At 38.7% G+C, this 25,844-nt stretch overlaps 2 protein-coding genes across 2 annotated transcripts in view; one reads left to right on the forward strand and one right to left on the reverse strand.

The window, feature by feature from the left end:
• Positions 1–4,109: 4,109 nt before the first annotated feature.
• On the reverse strand, positions 4,110–16,332 carry LOC137298162 (zinc finger protein 208-like). Its single transcript, XM_067830298.1, has 2 exons — positions 16,209–16,332; positions 4,110–13,030 (listed from the first exon to the last, which is right to left on the reverse strand). Exon 2 carries the CDS (start codon positions 12,959–12,961, stop codon positions 7,502–7,504), a length of 5,460 nt encoding a protein of 1,819 aa, XP_067686399.1. The 5' UTR covers positions 12,962–13,030; positions 16,209–16,332; the 3' UTR covers positions 4,110–7,501.
• A 2,995-nt stretch (positions 16,333–19,327) lies between these two features.
• The window catches only part of LOC137299174 (myosin-IIIb-like), a 118,600-nt gene continuing 112,083 nt past the window's right edge, over positions 19,328–25,844 (forward strand). The window contains exon 1 of the mRNA XM_067831731.1: positions 19,328–19,466. The gene's annotated coding sequence lies outside the window, so the exon portion shown is untranslated. The remainder of the gene's footprint in view (positions 19,467–25,844) is intronic.

Consider the following 25,844-nt stretch of genomic DNA (forward strand, 5'->3'; position numbering starts at 1 on the left):
ATCTACTGTCCTAATACGGACACTAATGCCAATTATTTGACTTACACTGAAGTAAGAAATAGTTAACCTGTCTTATACATGTTGGATTTCAGTTGTTATAACACTCAGTGAACTAAATCGGCTGTTGAAAATACACCGGACTCAATCTTAAATACTACGCTGCCACCATATTGGCTACACTGATTACGTAACGACCCGAGACATACGTTCAGCGGCTTTTCGGGGAGTTTCTTCTCCCCTTCTATACAGGCTCCCTGATTTAACATTGGAGGGGGTCCGGAAACATTATTTTCATCAATTTGGACCCACTCAAACTTTCACCCAAATCTAACACTGATTTGTTATCAGTACTTAGGTAGGTGAGGGATTAGTTCTATTGGGTTTCCTATTATCACAGTAAACATATTTTATGATGAGATCACCAATGCAAAATACCTAGTGGTTGTTTTCATCACTGACCGCTAAGTAGGAAGTAGCCCTAGTCTGCAAATGATCAACATTTTGCTGTGTAATGAATATTGGTGAGTTTTAACCATCTTGGACAAATCGTAACTTTTCCCTCAGTTTTTGACAGGATTCCACTTCCTCATACTTTATAATGTTACTTCCTCTCTTTGTCGCGAAAATGGGAGATTGTCGGTCCTTGTTTTTCACCAAGCTCAAGAGCAGATGTTAGAGGAGTCTCTTCGCCTCTTCATTTAGAAACCAACAAGCATTCATACGATGAAACTGTTTGCATTATTTTTCAGCCAACATCCTAAGTACCATGAGAATAGGAAATGCCAGTATGCATCAAGTAAATATGATGTTAGTCTAGGCTATGATACAAAATTATAGAGAAATTATATGCTTGATGCATTTTAAATCTCCAGAAAAATCCAGAAAAATCTAAAAACCTGAAAAACAAACGTCCCTTACTCTTACAGCATGACTGTTAGAACAGGTGAGATCGTTGAAATATAAGAAAATTACTGTCAGTTGTGCTTGTGTTTTATCGAAGGTATTTCACAATGACATATGAAGGGAAATCTAAAACTTGTACAAAACGGACGCTTTAACAAAATCAACAAGGAAATTGTTAACTAATTTTCAAGCTCAGTAATCGTCATAATAACATTCCACGCGTAAATATACAAACAAAATTACCGGTACTTTGCTTTCTAACGCACCCAACAAAATAAAGACGTAAACATGATTTGCATTTCGTCCGTGTATTCCTCTGTCCAGAATTCAAAGGTCCAAAACAACAACAACACTTCTTGTTCAAGGGACATAACTCAAAGGAAGGGAAGTAAGTCATGACGTGTACATCTGTACAGTACACTAGAAAATAATTATGACGCGATACAGAATATTTTCTCGTAACTGGTACAAAATGATAATCTGTAACGAGAATGATTCCTCATGACTTGAAGAAGATGGTACATAGGAAACATTGGCGGCTACAGAATATTTGAGATTATTTACATGAAAATTTAAACATTATTAGCAATTATTAATCTCAATCATTGAATGGGTGGGTTTAGTTTTACGCCACACTCAGCATCATTCCGGCTGTATGGCGGTGGTCAGAGAATAATCGACTCTGGACGAGACAAACAAGTGATCAACATCATGAGCATCGATGCACACGGATACAAAGACGTGTCTATATGCCACAAATAGTATGTGTTGCCACAATTCTCTTTGAAGAGTTATGTCTATTTGTTCACCAGCATTTGGTCTGAATCCCATATCAGTCAGGCTATGGCATGATATCCTTATTCCTTTATTTGTTGATGCAAATATCATGGGATTGTGTTACTGGAGACAACATCACGTCACATACAGGACACCACTGTCTTCCACACAAATAAATAGCCTTATGCATACCCAGACTGCTCAATGTGTCGAATATTGGCAATGGATGATGCCGTCAGCTGATGTCCAGCAATCTAATATGTGTTGATATTGACTGTCTATGGTTCAGTTAAAGGAGACTCCAGGAAAAGACAGCACTTTAGTGAAAGTATAAATGAATGAATGAATGCGTTTAGTTTTAATATTCCACTCAACATGCCGCCTTTCTGCCCTAGTAAATAATCTGTAATTTATTGAGTCTGGACCAGAAAGTCCAGTGACCAACAGCATGAACATCGATGGTTCAGTTGTTTGATGAGCTGCATGTCTGGGAACCAGTGACAATGGGTTTGAAAGGCAAATTGCCTTGTGTTTGTGGGTTTCATCGAAGTGGTAAGGATTCCACCTACATAGTGAGGTTAGTTTTATACTACTATTTAGCAATATTCCAGGGATATTGCTGCAGGAGACACCAGGAGTGGACTTCACACAATGTACCCATGTGTGGAATCAAACCCGGGGCTTTAGCGTGACCAGTGAATGCCTTAACCACTAGGCTACACCACCACCCTTTCGTCTTGCTTAGATGACACAACGCCATGTAAGACAAATACTGAAACCTAACTGTGTTACTCATCATGATGATTTTTATAGCCACCTTGCCATTCTTCAGTACTAGACACTGCCAGAACCATTGTCAGCCTAAAATACATGTTGCTTAACATCATCATATAGGTCACTTCACATGACAGTTGAATGACTTAACTAGAAAGTCATTTAAGAGCTAAATATTTGCTCAGTACTGGTTCAGGAAATAGTTATTGCATTGGTGTAAGCTGTTGAATGTATTTTGAAGGAAAGAGTAAGGCGAAAATCAGAACACTTGTGTTTTAGGTAAGTTGGAATCAATAAACGTTTTATACAGGTGTTGTTCAGAACAATGTTAGTGGAATTGTTTGTTGAACTTGCAGGTTGACATGCAGGGTTATGACTGTTGTACAGCTATACCAATTGTATAACTGGTAGGTATGTGGGACCCTGACCCCAAATCTTAGCTAGACATTGCTGCACATCCAGTCAGCTCACGGATGCTTGTTTTGATTCTCAGGTGATCCTGATACATTTCGTTACTTGAAACAGACTTGCTCCAGTTTCTAACATATACACCATGCTGACTTACCATTACACCTGTGTCACAAGTGAACATGCATGTCACCTGGTCAGATTACCTGTATTCTACTGGCTTTCTGGTATTCTGAACTCCAAATAGATGGAACTTCTGCAGTTAAGTAGTGTTCATGTAGTATTCAAGTGAGCGAGTAAGCAATATTTCAGCAATATTCCAGCAGTATAGTGGGAGGGCACAACAGAACTGGTACACCAGTGGGGAATCAAACCCTTGTCTTCAGCGTGATGAGCAGAGCTTTAGCCACTTGGCTACCCCTCCACCTCAAGTTATCAAGACATGCTTCTTTTAACAGCCACTGTGAAGACCATAACTGAATATCTTTTCACATTGACAATCAAACTACCACTGAACCTGTCTATGCTTGAAGTACAACAACTGTAAGTGAGTGAGTGAGTTTAGTTTTATGCCACACTCAGCTATATTCCAGCTATATGGTACGCAGTCTAGACTACCAGTTGTCCGACTTCCATTTGTGGAAGTCACGGTGGCTAAGCTGGCTAGGCGGCTGACTTTGTGTGCTGACGATTAGGTGCCTGACTCTGAAGGTGCAGGTTCGAATCCTAAATCCCGAATCCTCCAAAAGCATTAGAATCTGTACTTTACTAAGAAAGTGAAATCCCAAATATGACATATGTTGTATATGGTTGCCGTCTGTAAATAATCGAGTCTGGACCAGACAATCCAGTGATCAACATCATGAGCATCGATCTGCACAAATGGGAACCAACATGTGCCAACCAAGTCAGTGAGCCTGACCACCCGATCCCATTAGTCGCCTCTTATGACAAGAATAGTTGCCTTTTATGGTAAGCATGGCTTGCTGAAGGCCTATTCTACCCCGGATCATCACGGGTCAACAACCACTGTAAAAAAAATTATAGATATGCAAATGAAAATTCACTAAATGGACAGTGTGTAATGTCCCAGTTGACACATCTTGCTGAGGTGTAAGTCTGACCTTGAGAACTCTGGACAGAAGTGTGCCAGAGACATATGTGCACAACACTTTTGGCTTGTGCACAATAACATGTTTTAACTGTTCTCTCATACAAGCTAGCAACAATTCAACAAAATATTCATTAGTGTCAGTTTTATTTAACAACTAAGACAATGATTACAGGGGTTTGAGTATGGTGCAGTCAAATCTTTTAAAAACATTCCTTAATCACATTCATGATCAAACCACGTTCTGGTTGTAATTCGTTCCAGACCTACAAAAAACCATCTGTATTTCACAGATGCCAATAACATACTGTAATGATATAAATAATGTTCATGTTTATGACTCTCCAAGTCCACACCCTAAAGCATTCTCAGTGTCACAACATTCCTCAGTCAAAGGACCAGTGTGCATGTTGCTTTCATTGTCATTTCTGCTGAGGTATGACCTATCCAAGCTGCCTGTGAAACAGATCAAAGTACAATTTCATCCTACCGAGTGTGTCCAAAACATTTCCTTGAACACTCTAAATCAGCTTTTCTACAATATTTTAGCCACATATTTAAGGTTGTCAGAAGTATACACAAACTGACATAGGTTTTCTCAGTCATCTGGGCATATCAATTACCTTTTATTTTACATTACTAAAATATGACTAATAACTGCCAGAGTTCAAAATTTCTTTAAAAGCCAACAGGGCAACTCCTGTGAGTTTCTCGGACTTCAGTCATGCCACACAACAAAGCATGTGATACATGTGGTCTCACCATAGGCAAATGAGTTTGTTCAAAATTGCCTCTGTGCAACCAGCAGAAAATGGGTACCCGGTGAGATAAAGTCATGTGACTATACCCTTCTAGCACCTAAGCTTGTGTTATCCAGGGTAATAATAATAATCAGATTCTGATAACAGCATCCAGTGAGCAACTAATCAGATCTGGAAGCCATGTAAGTGAATTATTCTTATCATTATTGGTATAATTATGAAATTATGAAATCAACATGCTATTTGATGTTAATGTTTAGTGGACTATTTATTGAGACATGATACATAGCAAAGAAAGCTAACTCTACTTCATGGTCATTGTGACATTAAGTAGCTACAGTTTGAGCACACATGAAACGAAATCTGAATTCATTTGCAGTTTGAAACTGTAAGAAGAAATTGTGTAGTAGCCCACGGACAAGTATGATACCATTATTTGAAACTTACTTGTCCCGGGTGTCAGGCAATGGGATTTTTGCACCCCCTGAACTGTAACATGTCTTTAAACTCACAACAAATTTCATAAACCAAAACGCCCCGATAAACAGGGTTCGACTGTATCCACTACACTTACTACTAAGAAAAAAGTTTCAACAATCAAATCATTCATTCAAGACCATTTAAGGAGTCATTCCTAGGTCACACACTTGAGTGTGTTGAGTTTCTTACAGTAGCTGCATCTTTCCCATTCCACATTCTTGTACTATGAAACTACATGAATCTGAAATCATATGTTTAAGATTTTGCTTTCAATTGCTTTCATATAATTTGTGATTAATAGTCATCATACATTTCAGCTGTCATGTATTTTGTATGCTTGCATCTTTGGGCATGGAATTTCTCTGTATCATGTAGTAAGAGTTAACAATAACTAGTTTTCTTTCTTTGTCATACTTTTAAAGACTTTTGATCAGTTACTGATGTTAGAACTGTTATGACAGGAATGGAATTTTTAGCTTACAAAATGATGCCAGTAAATGTCTACTGCTAAATATTCCAAAGTTTAGATGGCAGTGAGCTATGTTTGGAGAAAATATATTACTCAAAGAAGCTTAAGGACACAAAATGACGTAAGGTTGCTGTAGATTTACTGGATTAATATGTAAATTTGGGTGATCAACTTCTTTAGAGTAGCATATTACAGTTCAGTTGATACAGGGATATAACCGATAAACTTCAATTGAAAAATTCATCCAGGAGTAACTTATTTAGAACAATATATCCTGACATATACAAAACCCCAAACAATGCTATACACAGTGTAGGTATGAAGAACTTAGGAACGTAAGGATACGTTTTTTACACTATGGATATCTTATTATTAACACAAAAAAGTCAAGAAAAACAATTTAAAAAAAACAAAGGGAGAATAACCAAATATCTGTACACACAAACCATCCTCATCAAACAGATATAATCCTCCACAGTCATGGTATATTCTACTCAAAGGAAGTTACAGGAAACCCAGTTCTTTTATCTGACAATAGTCAGTCTGTTGGGTCATCATCTTGTCTAAGTGAATGAGTTTAGTTTTACGTCACTTTTAGCAATATATCAGCAATATCATGTTGGGGAACACCAGAAATATTGGTCATCTTATGAATAGTCATTCTCTTCCCTCGGTAATTTTCGGATGCATCGTGAGAACTAGAACCTCTTCCCAAGCGCGATACTCAAACGTTTCTTCTAGACAGAACTCAGTCATGTCATATTTGTTTCTCCACATTGCCTGCATTTGTCAAGTTGAATCTAAGTCGATGTAACACGTGTTCTGATTGGACAGAAAAAAGGGAGATAAATCTGCTGCCATTTTTTGCCGCTAGGGGATTTCATGAGAACTGCGAAATATGGCCGTATTAGAACAGAGGTTTGTAGAAAGATATGACAAGTAACCTCTGTGGGAAGAGAATGATGAATAGTATAAACCTTAAGTAAGTAATCTAAATTGCACACAGGCACTTGTTCAATAGTTGTTCTTTGTAATTTTATCAATGTGCATGGCATCAAACAGACTGGAATACACAACTGTCAAGCACCCTATTGCGAGTGACAATGGTTAACCATGCAGGAAGCGTAAGGCGCATAACAGTCATTTGGTATGTTTTCATAGGGTCAATGACCTCTTGCAAAAGGGCATGGCATTATTTAGTTTCTATAACTGCACTCAGTCTAATGTTAATCCTCAATCAGGATTGGAACCTTTCCTTCCATTTCTATATCCAAGGTGGTAGATGGAAAAGGCTTTTATCCTCAAAATGCTGCTGTACATTGTAGTTTTCAGATTATACTCAGCAAGATTTTACTGGTAAATTGAAGTACACCTGTCCACTTTAACATAAACACAATCTCTTCATATGTGTCAAATAGATACAATCTCCCTGATATAAGAGCATAATATTTTCATCATGTTAACTGTAGATTAAAATAATGCCATTAAGCCCATAATCAATACACTGCTGAAGACAAATTAACAACACATCCATGATTTTCTCCATGTAAATATGCAGTCATGCTTGTGGTCTGCAGCCAGAACTTCATTCTCCTTGCAACTACTTGCAACTTGGAAGCTAATTTACATCTGTGGTGATGAAATGATCTACTCGAAACGTCCCAATAACAGAACACAGAAATGTCATTGCTCAGTCTGTTTTCTTATGCCACCAAAATTAATTACTTTTCCCCATCACAAAGTTGAAACTGACTTGTGATAAATTTTGGCATTATTACCCGTTTGAAGCTGTCCCACCAAACAGGGAAGTATCATTGCTCATTGTGTTTCTGGTATCATGGCAACCATAATGATCTCATTCTCCCCACCATTAGCTTGAAACTGACTTGAATCGATGGTGGTGAGTATGATCTGCTCAGAACTGACCATCGGTAAAGCAGATTCCTGAATGTACGCATTTCCATCGAGATATACCACCTGGGCATAATTCCCCATCTCATCTTGTATAAACTGCACTTCAGACATGTCCTGCACCACCTGCACATCACACTCCTGAATCTCACTGATGCTTGCAGTTGCTTCTGCCAAACTATCTTCCTTTTGCTCCTCCGACTTTATCTTTTCGCTGGCTAACACTTCGTTCAGGAAACATGAATGTTCAGCTGATGTTTGTGTGGCAGTCCGTTGACTGGATGTTTCTTCAAGGTCTTTCTTCAATGCCTCGACCAGTTCATTCTCTCGCAGTTTCTTCCTATGGTAATCCTCATGCTTCTCCAGATCACCTTTCCGATCGAAGCGTTTGTCGCAGAAGTTACAAGCATGTTTCTTCTTCTCATGTTCTTTTTCATGGGCCCTTAAATACTCCTCTTTGCCATATGCTCGACCACACATTTTACATTCAAATGGACGCTTTCCAGTGTGAACTCCAATGTGACTTTGCAGGTAGCGAACACGTTTAAACTTTCGGCCACAAAATCGACAACATTTCCTGCTATCACACTCTCTTAAGTGAGTTGTTTGTAAGAATAACATATCTCGGAAGTATATTCCACAACGAGGGCATTTAACTTTGTCAGGTCCTTCATGTACTTTCATATGACTCTTGAGCCGAGTTTCCAAAGAAAATACCTTGTCACATTCCGGGCATGTAAATTTGCCCTTATGCTGTTTCTGATGGTACACCAGGTCTGATTTTCTGATGAAACATTTACCACAGGTTTCACATTCCAAATTACGCTGTCCAAGGTGACGTTCCATGTGGTGCTTGTACTTGTTTTCAAGATAGAATTCCTTGTCGCAAATACTACATTTAAAGTTCTTGGTCTTGCTGTGGTACTGAATATGGTTCTTGAAGGAAGTTCTAAATTTGAAAGACTTTCCACAGGTCCCACACTTGAATGGTTTGACGTCTCCATGGCACAATTCATGGACCTTGAGCTCAGCTTTAAAGAAGAATGCTCGCTCACAGCCTGGAAATTGGCATTTATGTTTTTTGATACCGGTGTGCTTCACCTGATGTCTGTTCAACCCTGACTTGCTTTTGAAAGACTTTCCACAATCATCACAGAGGTAAACTCTCTTTACAGCGTCATGGGTCTGCATGTGAGTATTCAGGCTGCTGGCCTGAGAAAAACATTTCCCACACACTGTACACTCATGAGTCTTTGGTCCATGACACAGCCTATGTTTTTTCAACAAACTATTTGAGATAAATCCTTTGTCACACACGTCACACTTAAAAGGTCTCTCACCAGTGTGCTTCATCATGTGCTCACGGAGGTAACAGGCCTCTGCAAATCTCTTTCCACACAATTCGCATCCATAGGCCAGCTTCTCTTTCGCAATGTGCACCTTCAAATGCCTTTTCAGACCAAAGTCATGATAGAAAGCCTGTGGACATAGGTGGCATTGGAATGTTCTCTCGCCTTCATGCCTGATCATATGTCTTTTCAATTCGCTTGGAACAAAGAACCGTTTTTTACACACACTGCACTGATGTTTACAGACGCTGTGTTTCATAATATTGTGTCGTCTCAGAGAATGTTGCAGCTTGAATTTCTTGTCACATTTGGAGCAACTGAACAGGCCACTTTTCTTGGTGGACGCCTTCAATCTTTCCTTTTGGGCTGCTATCCTCTCAACATGTTTTTTGAAAGCAAATTCTCTCAAAGTTTCTGACTGCGCAGTTGTCTCCTCCTTCATGTGACTCTTTATGTGGGCTCTGAAAGAGATGATGTTGTCAAAGGTCAGACCACAAACATCACACATTGTTTCCTTGTCCTGTTTCTTCTCTGAACTTTTCTTAAGAGGCTGTTCTGACCTGGATTTGGTAACAACATCCTGACTTGTATGTTTGAATTTGATCAGATGGTCTCTGAGACTGCTGGGATACCTGTACTCCTTGTCACATGAATCACATTTGTAAATCCTGCCCTTGTGACTGTCCATGTGTCTCTTCAGGAGGGCACGGGTCCTAAACAGTTTTTGACAAATTGTACATTTGTTTGACCCAGTTTGGTTGTGACTCCATTTATGGTATGTCAACTCATTGTTATTGATGTAACCCTTCCCACAAATATCACAGGTGTACGGACGCTTGCTTACAGGTAAGTGAGTACTGGTGTGCTTTTTGCAACTGGACAGGCACTTAAAACTCTTAAAGCAAACTCTACACTCGTACGGATTTGTTCCATCATGAAGCAGCTTATGCTGTTCCCGAGCCTCCTTTGAGTGGAATTTTGCATTGCACTGCTTGCATGGGAAACACACTTTTCCATATTTCTGGTAGTGTTTCTCCAAGGTCACACTTGAAAGGTATTTTCGAAAACATATTTTGCATCCATATTTTAAATGATTTCCTTTCATTTTGATACTGTTCACATTATGAGTGGCAAAAACAGTTTTCTGAGTGTCCTCTGTTGCATCATTTGCGCTCTCCTCCACTTGACCATTATCTATGTCTGGATGACCACCATCCTCTTCCCCTTTACAAACAATAAGATCTAGACTCTCTTTCTCAAACTCACCGTGACTAACGTTAGATTGATCAGCTTTGTCAGTAGCAGAATCATTTGCATCTGCATCAATATTTGTATCCTCATTTTTCAATCCCACTGACTCCCTCATTGCTTTCTCAACTTTAATCTTTTGCTTAAGATAGGTCCTCCTTTTCTTTTCCTCTTGCAATTTCCCCTTCCTCTTGTGTAGCAACTTTGGACCTTTTGGTGCTTTTTGGATAGGTTCTGCTGTGTCCTCAGTGTAGTGATCTTTATAGACATGGAGGTGTTCGATGAGACTTGTATACACCTTGTATGTTCTGTTACAAGTGTAACATCGGTACTTTTTTGTACTGTGATATTTCATGTGTGCATTAAGAAGATATCGGGCAGCAAATTTGGAATCACACTGGTCACATTCATATGGACGGTGTTCAGCATGTATATATTCGTGCTCTCGAAGAGAATGCTGCTCCGTAAAACCTTTACCACATTTCAAACAAATAAATGGTCTTTCATGAGGTGCCAAGTGAGTTTTCACATGTTTGTTCGCTGTTGCTATATTTGGGAAGCTTTTGTGACATACTTCACACATATATGGGTGAACTCCTGTATGGGCTAATTTATGTTGTTCAACCTCAGCTTCACTATGGAAGCCTGCTGCACAGACATCACACTGCACACACTCAGAGCCGGCCTTTTTAATGTGTCGCAGAAGGTACCGTTTTAATGGGAAGCTTTTATGACAAACATGGCAAGCATATTCTTCTTGGTGTACTTCAGCTGAACCTCCAGGTGTGGCTGCCACAGGAACTACTACGATTTTAGTTGTGTTTGGACTTTTGCTGTTTGAGTTTGTTGTTTCATCATCTGCACGATCGGACTGAACAGGTGACATAGCTTTGTCATTTATTACTTCTTTTTCATTAGGAGTGTTCTTTAGGATAGTAGTTTCAGGTGCAACACTCCTGTCATCAGAAACAGTCTTAAATTCATGATCTCCCACTTCTTCCGACACAGTTGAAATGTCGAAATCTGGATCCTTTTCTGAATCATCAAGAAGTTCCTCATCTCCACTTTCAAAGTGAACTAGAATATCTTCATCCAGAGTGCTTCTCTTCTTTCTCTTCAGTGGTGTCAAAGCTTGTGGACTATCTTGATGTTTATACTTATATGAAGGTTTTCTTCCCCGCCTCTTCCTAGTGGAGAAAGCTAAACCCTTGTTAGTGTTGCCACCGACCTTTGATGTGATGGCTGATGGATCCATTTGATTGGCAGCTTCCAAGTTCTCTGTTTCATCACAGACCTTTTGTGTGCTAGAAGATAGATCTGTATCCTTATTTGCATCATCAAGATTTCCACTTTGGCTGCTGACCTTTGGTGTGAGAGCTGTCAGATTAGCAACATCAACATTTACAGCTTTGCCGCTGAGAGCTGAAGGTTCTGTCAGATTAGCAACATCAACATTTACAGCTTTGCCGTTGAGAGCTGAAGATTCTGCAAGATTAGCAACATCAACATTTACAGCTTTGCCGCTGAGAGCTGAAGGTTCTGCAAGATTAGCAACATCAACATTTACAGCTTTGCCGCTGAGAGCTGAAGGTTCTGCAAGATTAGCAACATCAACATTTACAGCTTTGCCGCTGAGAGCTGAAGGTTCTTCAAGATTAGCAACATCAACATTTACAGTTTTGCCGCTAAGAGCTGAATATTCTGCAAGATTAGCAACATCAACATTTACAGCTTTGCCGCTAATGTTCAGTGAGGTTGCAGATTGATCTGCCCTGTTTGTATCAACAAGATTTTCAGTTTTCATGCTGCCCTTTGGTGAGTGAGCTGATGGTTTTGCTTGATTACCAGTATCAAGATTTTCAGACGATTCCTGAGTCATTTCATTCTTCACTACAAAATTCCTCCTGAACCTGCTCTTGGTGGTTCGAGCTGATCTCCTGATTGTACTGGGAGGAGCAGAACAGGGACCTGGAGGAGAGAAGGATGCTGCATCTCCTCGTGGCACAGTGTCACTTTTCAGAGATGAAGCAACATTTGGTGTTGACACATTTTCAGGTGGAGGGCCTGGTGTTTGGAGTTTAGGTCTTTCAAAACGTTTTCTATCAACATCACTAATTCTTGTAAGTACCACCTTAGGCATCAACACTAAATGGTCAAGTGAAGACAGAGCGTCATAAGACTTCTGCAATGCATTATCTTTCTCAGGCATATCAGGCGATCTATGGGGTGTTTCAACTTTTTCAGACAGACTAGACGGCACAAGCAATACTTCAGATTTTGGGGGCATATTAGATGATCCATCTAATGTTTCATCTTTGCTTGGCAGATCAGATGTTCCCTGCAATGTTTGTCCTTTCTCAGGTATATCAATACTTTGTGTGTTACCATTTGGTTCCACTGATAGCCTTAATTTTTTCCTTGGTCTTCCACGTTTCCTTTTTTCTGGAGTATTCTGTGTCTTTGCATGACAGTTGTAACAAAGATCCCTTTTCTCCATGACATTAAACACCAACTCAAGCTGTCGATCCAGGCAGATGAGGTCTTTTCCACATGAACTACAGCCATTGCAGACATTCCTTTGGATGACACCCACACCCAAATTGCTGCACTTAATTACCCCAGTCTTGACCAGATCTATAAAGGATGGTTTCTGGTCTTCTTCTACGTGGACACCAACTTTCAGCTCAATATCATGATCACCAAGGATGTTGGTCTCCTGTAGGACACATATCAGTGATGATGCTAGAGTCTTCTGAAGATTATCAGACATTGTGATGCTTTGCAATAACTGACACACAGCAAGCACTTCTCTGATGTATGGTATCTTCCTGTGTTGAATCTGAAACAAGATGAAAGTACATACAACAAAATCATTTGGCAAAAACGTATTTTCCATCTTGCTGTCCTTAGTGGACCCACATTACCTTGGAAGAGTGTATAATGTCCATGACATAATCAATTCACATACACACTCATTCGCTTCCCACAGAGGTTACTCCTGTCATATCTTCCTACATAACCTCTGTTCTAATACGGCCATATTTCCCAGTCATTGAGAAATCCCCTTGCGGCAAAAAAATCACAACAGGAATGATCTCCCTTGTTACTATCCAATCAGAAAATGTATCAAATAGACTTAGCTCCATTATTGAGGCAACCATGGAGTTGGTTCATCAACGTGCGAAGGAAAGAAAGGATCAATCGCCAGGATGTGTTTGTAGAAGCAAAAACTGGTAGTGGCAAGTTTTCCCGATGCATTCAGAAATTACCGAGATCTTGTGAACGATCACTCTTGTAAACAACGTCTCTGATTGCACACCTAAATATGAATGCCTCCAATCGCAAGTCTTGAACACTCGCACCATGAAGGGGCCGTATTAGATCAGAGGTTACGTAGGAAGATATGACGAGTAACCTCTGTAGGAGGAGAATGTTACACACTCTCCATTGTAAAGAATTGACACTATATGGTTGCAAGATCAGTTTAACAATTTACCACACTTTTGGGGTACTAGATACCATTAGTGAGTATTGAACATTTTAAGGACACAAACATGTTGTTCTTCCAGCTTGATTATGTTTGCCTTTTATAAGTTAAATAGTTAAATTAAACAATACTGCCAATACATCAGTAGCTGAGGCTGTAGTTCATAAACTCAAATGAACAATGTGATCTGACAACCTGTTCATAATAGGTTATACAGAGGATACTAAACGACTTTCCGTGAAATACCATTTTTATTAAACGATTTAATGATTTGGTATCAAAAGAGCAAAATTGCCTACAGTGTGAGGACTCTCAGCTTTCTGCGAGTCAAGCAAGGCCTAGTAAAATTGTGACAGTGACATTTGCATTGTGACGTCACAACTTTGAAACATGTTGATGTCATACGTCAAGCGGTATTACACTAGTGTAATATTGCCATAAAAATATTACACTACAGTATCTTCAATGGGTGAGTAATAAATAACAGTAAGTAAAGTTTTAAACATGGCAGCTGCTGGTGCTTGACAGCAAGAACATGATTTACAGAATGCCTGTGATATGACTTGCATAATTTTCACTTCTGACGAAACTGAATTGTGTCGTAGGGTAATAGAATTACTGGCCACTGGGTAAATGTACTTGTCCTTGCTTGTGAGTCTGAGTGTTAACTTGGTAATTGGATGAACCTCTACCTACATACATGTATGTGTAATGATGTTCACTTGAGAGTAATCATGCAACAGTTAAACATTATATTTCCCCGGCATTTGTTATAAATGTAGTTAATCATGATAGTTCTGATGTAAAGTAATTTTCACTTAAATCATGTTATGTCTATTCAGGTATATGCAGTGTCCATATGCACATTATAGTGCATTTGGCTCACAAGTGGACCGATGATTTGCAATCTAACTCAAAAACTAATAAATATAAAATACTCAATGAAAATCTGATCATAATCAAAACATCATACCCACTCTGTAAAGTTTTTGCAGTATTTTTGTCAAAAGAAATTTAAAAGTTGGTTATCAACCTATCATTAAAACACTGACACAGCGAACCTAGTGTCATCAGCTGGTTCCAACAACTTTTCAAATAGACTTTGAGCCTGCGTCCAAAATGCTGTTGCTGCTGTCGTCCCTGAAACCCACAGATGTTGTTGTTGTTTCCACCACACATAGTGTAAATGGCGTTGTGTCCAAAAGATCGGACTTGAAACTGATACATCTCTCCCACACCTGGGATAGACATTGCAGACATGCAGATGTGGGTACCTTAATGCTTGTTCGGTTGTATCAATGCTGGTTTTCAATGAAACACTCATTTATACATTTTACACATGTTGGTCATGCTCGTAAAGTGTATGTTTTCAGTTTGTTTGAACATTTCACATATTCAGATTCCATTAAATGTGAACCAGTGGTAATCCTTGTTGTGTTCACTGTTTATCTAGGAGATTAAGTCAGTGGAGGGTGAAACCAGCCAAGCGCAATAATAGTTGGTGATGCCCACAGAGTCGACACTAATTTTCGATGGTAAATCTTCATATGTCGTCTTCAGGGGCTTGAACCCCAAAACCCTAACCCCAAGGATTGTCAAGGGTGCCTAACCCTAACCCTAAGGATTGTCAAGGGTGCCTAACCCTAACCCTAAGGATTGTCTAGGGTGCCTAATCCTAACCCTAACTATAAGGATCGTAAGGGGAGGAGACAATTGCTATGTAGGGGTGGCTGGTGGTGTGCCCGGTAAACTGCATTCTAGCCCCAGACTTTATCAGATTATGCAGTGTAGGTTACTAGTTTACTCCTAGGCCAAATGTAGAGATATCATGAAAATCAGGTAATATGATACACCCAGCCTTATCACCTATACAGCATATCTTGACTATGTTGAACACCTGTGCTTGTCACCACACATTAGACAATGTGATCAATTCTCAAGCAGTTTGTTTATGAACATGTGGACACTATTTCAACAGACTGAACTGAACCCACTTAGCTTTTAGTAACATATCTCCTGTAGCTAGTTCCACATCAACAAGAATTTTTGGAGGGTGGGAGGTGTCATACTAATTACTGAATAACACGTTTACTGCTGCTGAAAGATCCTAAAAGATAGGGACCTTTCTAGCATTTGGCCTAGGACTAACTGGATCTCTTGTTATGAGACCAAATTGATGAGCGTGGATTGTTTTCATGTTGTGAGTTTACCAACGTATTCAACCTTGCACTTCCTTATCAAGGATACTGTTTTGTTGATGACATTTCCGATAATTTATTTAATAAAACAGTGCTGTTTACCACCCGAAGAATAGCTTATAGGTAAATGAGTAATTCTTTATTCTGAATATGCACAATGCCAATCTGGCGTTTTGACCGACGCCATCTTGGTCAAGGTGCTCGGAAAATGCGATTTTGGAACAGTACCAATTCATGTGACAACCGTGTTTCAAGTCGGAAAATTTACAAGTATATTAATGTACATTATATTGTAATTAGATAATTGTTTACAAATAAAACCGTTTGCATACCTTTCTTGGTGTTATTTACATTTTAGCTTTGTTACTTCCTCAATTGCATCAAGGCCATTGAGGGCATGCCACTGCATGTTTAAAAGTCTCCGTGCACGCTTTGCGTTGGAGGCAAGCCGGACTTAACCGATCTTTTCCGCATGTAACTACACAGGGGAGATAACCTGTAACCATCACATTGTTATCGACCCGCTAAATATCCCACAGATGTGGTTATGCCCAAGATCAGGACATAACGTCCAATCCCGTATTCCACATTTAGGAAAAACATGTACCTGAGTGATCACATGTGGCATATGCGCTTAGTTAATAAAAGAATGCTTCAAACAGTGAACATAACGAATTCGGAACAATTCGAGTCTGATACCAAATGATAGCCTTTAAAAGTTATAATTTGACACATGTTACATATGGGATATTAAAGTGACGTAGCACAAAAGGCTCGTGCGTACATTTTAAAATTGAAAACAAAGATTTTATGATGACGATTCAGCAAAAACAAGAACACATTCAGTTTGTTGTCATGTTTCCGAGGGGTTTCTGGTATAGTTCCGTGTTTCACGGATCATTTATGGAAAAATATGTCTTTGTCTACACAATGCAATAAAATATGTCTGAAAACAGACTGACGCTTCAGTCCAAAATCGCTTAGTCTACAGGCAGCTTCGATAATCTATTCTTTGAAATTAGTTACCCTTTATAAGTATTGTATCTTTTGTTATATGCGTAAACGAGTAAGAAATCTGCAAAACGTTCACCTACATTTGATTGTTTCTTCGTTAAACAACCAAAATGACCGCAGCACTCGTTTTTTCCTGACAGCAGTACCCAGTGTTCCTAAACACATTCTGACAAAACAGCTTTATCTGAGTCACATACTGATTCCTCGCCAATTGTTATATCAGACACTCAGATAGCATCTTCTGTCTCTGCTGGGCCGGTGGAATTGAGGAATATTAAGACTGGTTCCGTTGGTATTGACACTGGATCATACACTGTAACTGTATTAACAACATCTTCTGGTGATTTGTTTGATTGGCATTACTAGAAGCTGGTAAGTGATAAGAGGGTAAGATTCTTTATGGATAACAACTTCTATGCAATAAAGAAGTTGTTATCCATAAAGAATTACACCCTAATATCTTCTGGGTCAGGGTCTGCTTGAGTTTGACCCGCGGGTGTAATGTTTATTTTCATTCTTTGCATATTTTGCAAAGTGTGTCTTGACTTTATCTCGTGTTCAGAAGAATGTTTAGAAGAATGCTATGGTTTCCCTGTTTTCAAAATGTTTCTGATCATCAGTATTTTATTGGTTATACGCACGTGCTTAAACTTTCTCGGTGAAGTACAGATTCTAGTACTTTAGATAGATTGAGTCCCATCCGATACTCGAACACACGCTCTCAGAGCCAGGCACCTACCCGACCTACTCGTCAGCGTTGTGGAAGCCGCAGGTAGTAGAGCCATAAACTATTTCGATGTCATGAAAAGCGAAGCTCGTCATGCTCAGAGAAGTCCGTCGAATGAGTGAGTGTGATTGGGCAGTCGCGCATAGTACCCATATACGATTTAAGTCCAGATCTTCAACGTATTTTTAAGGAAAATATGTGTATTGATTGTGATACTTTATTATAGAGAAACTTTCGTAAGTTGAATCGGCAGTCGGTGAAAATCCAAATTGACCAAAGCGGTATTATTGACGTTTTGCCATGGTCATCTTGTTCACCGTCCTCAACACGATGAAAAATAAGTGGGACCATCTCGGAGGACTCCTACGTCGAGAAAAACACCCAGTCAACGCCCGACAGTTCGAACAGGTTCTCTGTGACGAATGGGCAAGAATTCCAATTGACGTCATCGGGCGACTTACGTTACCCATGAGAAAACGCTTACAGGCATTCATCGATGTCCATACAATGGTAGTGAGCGGGATACCTGCTGTTGTGACTTTCGGATGTCGTTTAATCGAGTTTAAGTGTCATTTGGTCCCAGTCATGTTTGACTGTACGTCACTGGTGCAGCAATACACTCTCAAAATGTTTCATGTAGACGTAAGAACTTCTGATTGACATTGTGTCTCAATACACAAGTGAAATTATATTTCGAACTTTTGTTCTTTTTCTGCTATTAAGCAAAATTTTGCCTATATACTTTCTTTTGAACGTCAGTATATTCTGCAAACCACGCACATAAAGTCAGCCTATTAAAGTCCAATATTTTTTCAGAACAGAAATGTGATATATATTTACACCGGGTAAAGGAAAAAGGTGTAAAATGGATATACCTTCTTTTTTTTCAAACAATATTATGGCGGGAACACAAGAAATAAACTCATTAAAGGTGACAAGCGACAAGGCCGGGCCTCCAGTGAGTTAGTGATTTTGTAAACTGGGTTTACCACACAAGCAAGATAAAAAGATATCTTTCAGCAGATCAGCTCTGAAGCTCTCACGACGTGGCATCACTGTTTCCAGATTGAGGTGTAAATTAATGTCCAGTGCATCATATTAGGTGCGGTGAAGTCATTCATGGCGCAGTGGACAGGGGTTGTGCCCACAAGGCGGAATGCCCGCTGATCGAACCTCATTTGGGTTTGTCCAGCGGTCCACACACTGACAATAATTTTAATAGTGTGCATTGAAGAACCTATGCTGGAATAATATCATGGCAAATGAGGTAATTGTAAAAACGGCAGAACCAGACGAACAAATGTATGGAAAACACCAATAAATCATGATGTCACAAGTGTGGAATATTGTCGTGTTTCGTTGTAAGAAAGAGTGTGCAAGGATCCGTGAAATAGTGATTCTACAGTTTATATTAACTAAAAAAGCCTTGTACGAATGTGTAAAAGCGTTCTCTCGTGGCGACGACGCGCTCGGGTTCTATTCCCAACGTGAGTGAAATATGTGAGTGACATTCATATGGTATCTCCCAGTGTTGGTTGTATATTGAAAAAAAACTACCCAAATACCCAAAAGACCACAGTTTCCCCTCCTTACACCACAGTAAACGTGGACGGTCGTTCTACCGAAAGACATTTCTGTCATAAAATCCTCTCGCGTGTGGCGACCTGTAAACTCGTTCATCCAGTTACTACATACAGGTGCTGAGTGGATAAACGGGTCCAACACCTGTCCTGAAATCGTTTTACCTGACGATATTGGAGAGTCTGTCTTACCAAAGGTATGAATATCCGGATGTGAAGACATGTGATTGGGATAATATTTCTGTGACCACGAGTACGCAAGAACAAAAGTAGGTACAATATGACAACGGTCTGTATTCGAGTTTATTATGTCCTGAGAGTCCCACGACCAAATCGACAGCTATTCAAACTGTAAACACGACATGCATTGAAATTACTAAAATAGAATTATGAGAACCGGCTTTTGTGCACTGTATGAAATGAAGGCTGGTGACATGGGTTGAGCATTAACAATGTCAATAATGTTGTATGTGGTAATGTTCCAGAAATAGCAGATATTAACAGGTAAATTTCGTTTTAACATTTTGCCATAAACACCAAAACTGTTAGTGTTAGGAGACAGTATCGTCATTTGGTTGAAAATATTAATTGTCATTTCAGTCATCCACTGGTTAGAGATTAATGACTGGACTCATTAACATGTCATCTTTCATATATGAATAAGTGTAACACATAGCAATATTTATTCATGTGATGTTAAGTTTATCACAAAGGGTTGTTGAGGTGTCAATAAGTGCACTGATATGCAAAGATTAAGACTGGGGTGCAGTTTCTGTTGGTGTGATGCTATCGCTCAGTCTTACTTTTCATGACAAGAGAAAGTTCATGTTATCATCTTATCCCCTGATTTGCCCCTACTGAAAGAAATAATGTCTTGTTCACCAAAGAAAAATAATTTTTACTTTGAAACGAGGAGCTACTTTGATACCTACTAGTTACAGAATCAGGACATTAGGTGACATCAGTGTTGGTGCTGGGGTTGTCTCATGATTAATTTGTTTGTTTGTCATGTTAAAAATTCTGGCTTTGATTCCTTACATGGGTATACTGAATCTCATTTTTGGTGTCACTATCCATGATGTTGCTGTAATATTGCCAAATGTGATTCACTCATTCACTCACTCTCTCTCAAAATGGACCATCAATATTCCATCTTGGACCTGACAGAAATGACCCTCTGATTCCATGAAGATATAACTCTGAAATATATGGGGCGAAAATCCCTTACGTAGATGATTATCAAAGTGATTATTTGTTTAAATTGGCAAAAAACAACACTTGATTTTGACAGTTGTGTCACATACCACAAGGATGACTATTGGAGAGTCACTGTGTTATGTGTTTGTACTGTTTTCCTGAAGCTGCAGCTAAATAGCTATGAATGTGGCAGATGTCACAGTACATTATGAAATGCCCTGTCATATACCACAGTGATATGTTGTGGAGTAGAGTGATACATGTTGTTATTCCACCATGTTGCTACCAAGTCACTCACAGTCTTTGTATGTTATAAAGTATAAATTGTTCTGTTTGCATACAGTTACAAATGTTACATTGTTGTCCAAGTATGTTATCAGATAGGAAATATAATGCATAATTCAGTGTCAGGGTCATTTGTCAATAATCCCATCAGGATGTCATTTGATCTGACTTGTCTTGAGGAAGCGTTGATAGGAAGAAAGGTCAAAATTCGAAAACGATTGTTCACCTTGATATTTGGTCCATTATGACATCATCAATGTGTTATCACAATCATTGAACATCAGAAGATTTTTTTAGAACATTACACAGCCAGTGTTTTCAGTGCAGTGACTGATCAAGTACTACAGTAAGCAGCAATAAACATTGAACAATTTGAGGTGCATGTTTTTACCAGGGCCACATTTCTTCCTGTGCTGCGACAGGCATTAAATTGGGTAATGGATGATGCCAACCATTTGTTTGAAATACTGAAACTAATAAAAATTGTAGATTACGTGGTACATGTAGCATGTCAGATCCATTAAGAATTGCTCAAGAGTTTAGATCCTTGATTATCAAACTTTGAAATCCCCCATCAATGATTGTCAATTAAAGTTTTGGAAAACAAGTAAAGAAAAATTCTTGACCACCTCACGTCTTGGACTCACCAATTTATTACTGTGTGTTACAAATTGAGGTTACAAATTTGACAGACTGTTAAATATATTTTATAAAGCACTTTCTTGTAAACACAGCAGCAACTGAACTATCAAAAGGTTTCATTTTCTTAATTTCCTGTTTTTGTTATGTCTTTTGCAAAGAACAAAAAAATATATGGTCTATATAAATCACACAAAGTGAGTTTATTTGAATTCACACAAATATTTTTTTCATGTCCAATATTGACTAAACTTGAATTTTGATCATTACTGATACAATACGTCATTGCATGTAAGTATATTGTAGTGGTGTTTGCTCACATGCTTTGAATCTCAGCTGAAGTTCTTTCCAAGGATGTGTTGGTTACCTGTGCTTTTCACGAAGTGTTGTATATTCACTGGCTGTATTAACTGACGGGTCATTGCTGTTAAAGGTCACATGCACATAAAACACTACTTTGCAGATTCTGATATCAACATCAAACTCAGTCACTCACTATGATGTGTAGTCAGTTACCTAACACAATGGTTGCACAACATTTTGCTTCATTTTCTTAAAGGTCACCTGCAATGTAAAACATAACGCTGCAGAATCTGAAACCTTTCGGTATGCACTTACCTAAACAAATCATCAAAAATGCCAATTCAACCTATGAACAAGATTTTGAGTGCCGATACCACAACACTCAGCAACTACAGAGTGCATAAATCATTCAGAAATATATGATAGTCCTGGGTCCTTATCCACAAAGGATTTGTTCAGACAGTGACTTTATAGTCATGATAGGCCAGAAGATTACGCTATTTTTCATTTGGAACAGACCATCATTAGTGTTTAGATTTAAAAATCTGATGTGCTACTCTGGATGTTGCTTTGACAGCAGAACTAGTGTACTGTAACAGCAGTTATACACATGACAGGCGATCCATCTGTTGCAGTGGTATAGAGGATAGTGTCTGTTTGGAGATTAAGACAGGGTGATTAGGTTCGATCCCCTCTCCATGTCATACCAAAAGACAGTAAAAAATGTTATTTGTTGTTAACCTACCTTGTGTTGACGCATCAATGGATCAAACAAGGACTGGTCAGTGTGTCACCCTGAGGAGGGTATTATTGTCAGACTGTGGCGTTATCTCAGTGGTCTGGTAATATGGCAGCACCATGTATCCCACAACACACATGTGGGCACTACACCGTTGTGTGAGTGAAAACATTTAGAATGTCTTTGAAATCTGTTTATATTATCTTTTATGATCTCGTATGGGTAAGATAATAATTGTGATATAAGTCAAAGCCATAGAGAATGCTGTAAAATCACAGCTTTTCTAATGTTAAGCTTAATTGTTGTGTTATATTGTATGCTTAATATCCCAGCTTTCATGCCACTTTGAACGATGTTCCAGTTATTTCAGGGTGTGTTAACATGGTTTTGAAGAAAAGTCCAAAGTAAAGCAGGCCTTAGAAGCCCACGGTCAATGGAAATGGTGCCTATAAACCTGGACACATGATCAGGGTGAAGCAGAATTTAAACCTATGTTCATAGATTCCTGGCATGTCCAAGGGACACAACTCTGGACAGCAAATCGCTGTGCCATTATTGTATTACAAATAGTAAGTCAACATGTCTAAAATCAGTGACTGAGGATGAAGTACTGTTATATGCTGGATTCAGCTGTTTCAGTCAGAGGCGGTTTGACACATCTGATCGACCTGACAAGTGATATGGTTAAAATATTCTATATGAAAAGCTACTTGATTGCTTATCAATGTACAATCTGAAACATGAATAAAGTTGATGGATAAAGTCTATTGTATTTGGATAGGGACTAATAACATCACACTAGGATGCACTTGTCTGTTTGAGCTCCCATTACATAGCTGACACTGCAGTGTGGGAAATTAAATACACTGGTCTTGTGGTCCCTGACTAGTAAAAATTCATTAGGATTTACTAAATGATAAGTTTGCAGTAGTCCGGGTAGCTAGTGACTTGTACTGATACTTATGTTTATCCACAAATGTTATTTTGGACCATTGAAGTTATGATAGGACCACTAGTTACTGTGTACACTGACTGGTCTAGCGGGAAATTTTGAAAGGTTTCTTTCCCTGCAATGCATAGTTCATTTCTCAGAGAGCAACTCCTGAAGGTCAGGATACATGTAGATAATATTAGTTTAATGTTTTCATTTATGAGATTTGCTTTATCATCGCAAGGACTGATTGGGTTTTTTATATATTTTCAACGTTGGCTTATGACTTTTCAAACATTTTATGCAGGTCCCACTGACATGTCTTGCTTTATTTTCTATAAAAAGTCTTCCCTTGTCAGCTGCCTGGCTGAAATAGAACTCCAACAGATGAAACTTGATCATAAGCAAAGCCATGAGTTCTCATGTCAGTTCTTAGACTTAAAGAAAGAATTCATTTTCTCAGGTAAGGGATTTGAAATGAAGGAGGACAGCAGACATGTTCTTTTCTGTTTGAACACAAAACAAATTGAAAATAGGCAGCATGAAAAATGTGGAAAGAGGTTTTTGGTAAGTAGGTTGATCAAATATTTGTCTGATGTCTGCTATTTATGAATAAGAAAATGTGATTATCTTGAAGAGCTAGTTCTTTGTGCAGTGGGTGGATGTTTTTCCACTGAATTCTGTATAGAGCCCACTTCAATCCCCACTTTTAATGCAGTCAACATTTGCTTGATTTTTATCAGTGTACAAATGTATGTTTATGTGAATGTTTTGGTTCTGGCAATTTATTATATTTTAGTCAAAATTTACAAATTGAACTTAAGCTATAATGAAGTAAAATTAATGGTCTTTTTGAGTTTATTATACCCACATTTTACTGTATGTGTTGTTAGTATTTGGTGTCAGTGGGTTAGTCTAGTGGTAAAAGTGTTTGCTTGTCATGCCAAAGATTTGGGTTTGATTTCTTTCATGGGTGAAATGTGGTAAGCCCATTTCTGGTGTCCTCCATCATGATATTGGTGGAATATTGCAGACAGCAGAGTAAAATTCAACCCATACACTCACTACAGACTTATTCACTTTGGTGTATTAAATCACACACTGTGCTTCTCAGTCCCTACCTTGTGGGTTGGAATTATGAGTGATAGTCTTCTGGCACCTCACATGCAGGTTTGGTTGTATTCTGGCTAGACATTCCAGGGGTCCAAAAATCCTATTGCCCAATGCCTGGGACAAGTCAGTTTTCATTTCGGGCAATCAAATAATGGTATCTTCCTTGTCCATGGACTTTCCCTTATGGTTTCAAACTACAAATTAACTTAGATTTCATTTCACATCTGCTCAAAATGTAGCTATTTCACAATGATAATAAAGTAGAGGTATCTTTTTTTGCTATTTATCACTTCTCAATAAATAGTCCACTAAACATTAACATCAAGTACTGTGTTGATTTATTCTTTCATTATTGCATCATCATGATTATGTCATAACAATCAGGGCAAGTGGAAAATTAGTCAGGAAAAGTTACTTTCTTAAGTCACTTTCCCTGTGGGAAGTGGCTTTTTAACAAAAATTGAACCCCTGCATTGGATTGTAATATAGTGAACATGCTTCAGATTTATTATGGACACATTCTTAATGACATTTTTACAGTAGGTGATTGTGGTCTCTGTAACAAAGACATTGCCAGGGCACAAATGAATATGTGATTCAATGCATTGCGCTGTCTGTAAATAATCGAGTCTGGACCAGACAATTCAGCAATCAACAGCATCTGCGCAATTGGGAACTGATGACATGTGTTCACCAAGTTAGTGAGCCAGACTACCTGATCCCGTTAGTCGCCTCTTAGTTGCCTTTTATAATAAGCAAGCATGGGTTGCTGAAGGCCTATTCTACCCCGGACCTTCATGGGCCCATTGGAACAGTGGTAAAAATGAACAAGGGTCCAGACAATTCACAAAATTGTGAATTGAATTCTACCCCTTCATGAAATCAATTCATTCTCATAACTGTTTGAAACTTGATCTTGTCTGATGTTTAGCAAAGCAAAATAATGCAAACCAGAATAAAAGCATGCATGAACTTATTGTTTCACTTGTTTCAAGTTTGTCAAGGCCCCTTATGGTCATGTCAAACAAACCTTTGGACCGAGTTGTGACATTGTCATAATACATTAACGCAGTGATTGTGACATTGTCATAATACATTAACGCAGTGATGTTCAAAGTCATGAAAATTCCTTTTAGTGTTTCACATGCTGCATACTGGATCTTCTCAACTGAACTTACAGAACCTTTACAGAACCTTTAACAAAATAAGTCAAGGTTGGTATTAATATTTGTTTACAGTAATTGTTTGCAGTTATTGTCTTCTGCATACGTAAGGAGACACAAAAGTTGATCATCAACACTCTGGATTCAAACGAAGGATCTGACACTTTTTGCAGGCCAAAGGGACACAACTCTGCAAAGCCAATTCCAGCACTAGAGATGATATAGCCACCAGTGCCCTCAGTATTTGCAACATGACAGATGATGTATTGCCTTTCTC

This window comes from Haliotis asinina, chromosome 10, assembly GCF_037392515.1.
Source record: "Haliotis asinina isolate JCU_RB_2024 chromosome 10, JCU_Hal_asi_v2, whole genome shotgun sequence".
Classification (NCBI taxonomy): domain Eukaryota; kingdom Metazoa; phylum Mollusca; class Gastropoda; order Lepetellida; family Haliotidae; genus Haliotis; species Haliotis asinina.

Excerpts from the sequence above, each read along its gene's own strand:
- LOC137298162 (XM_067830298.1), bottom strand. The coding sequence starts at position 12,961 with ATGTCTGATAATCTTCAGAAGACTCTAGCATCATCACTGATATGTGTC.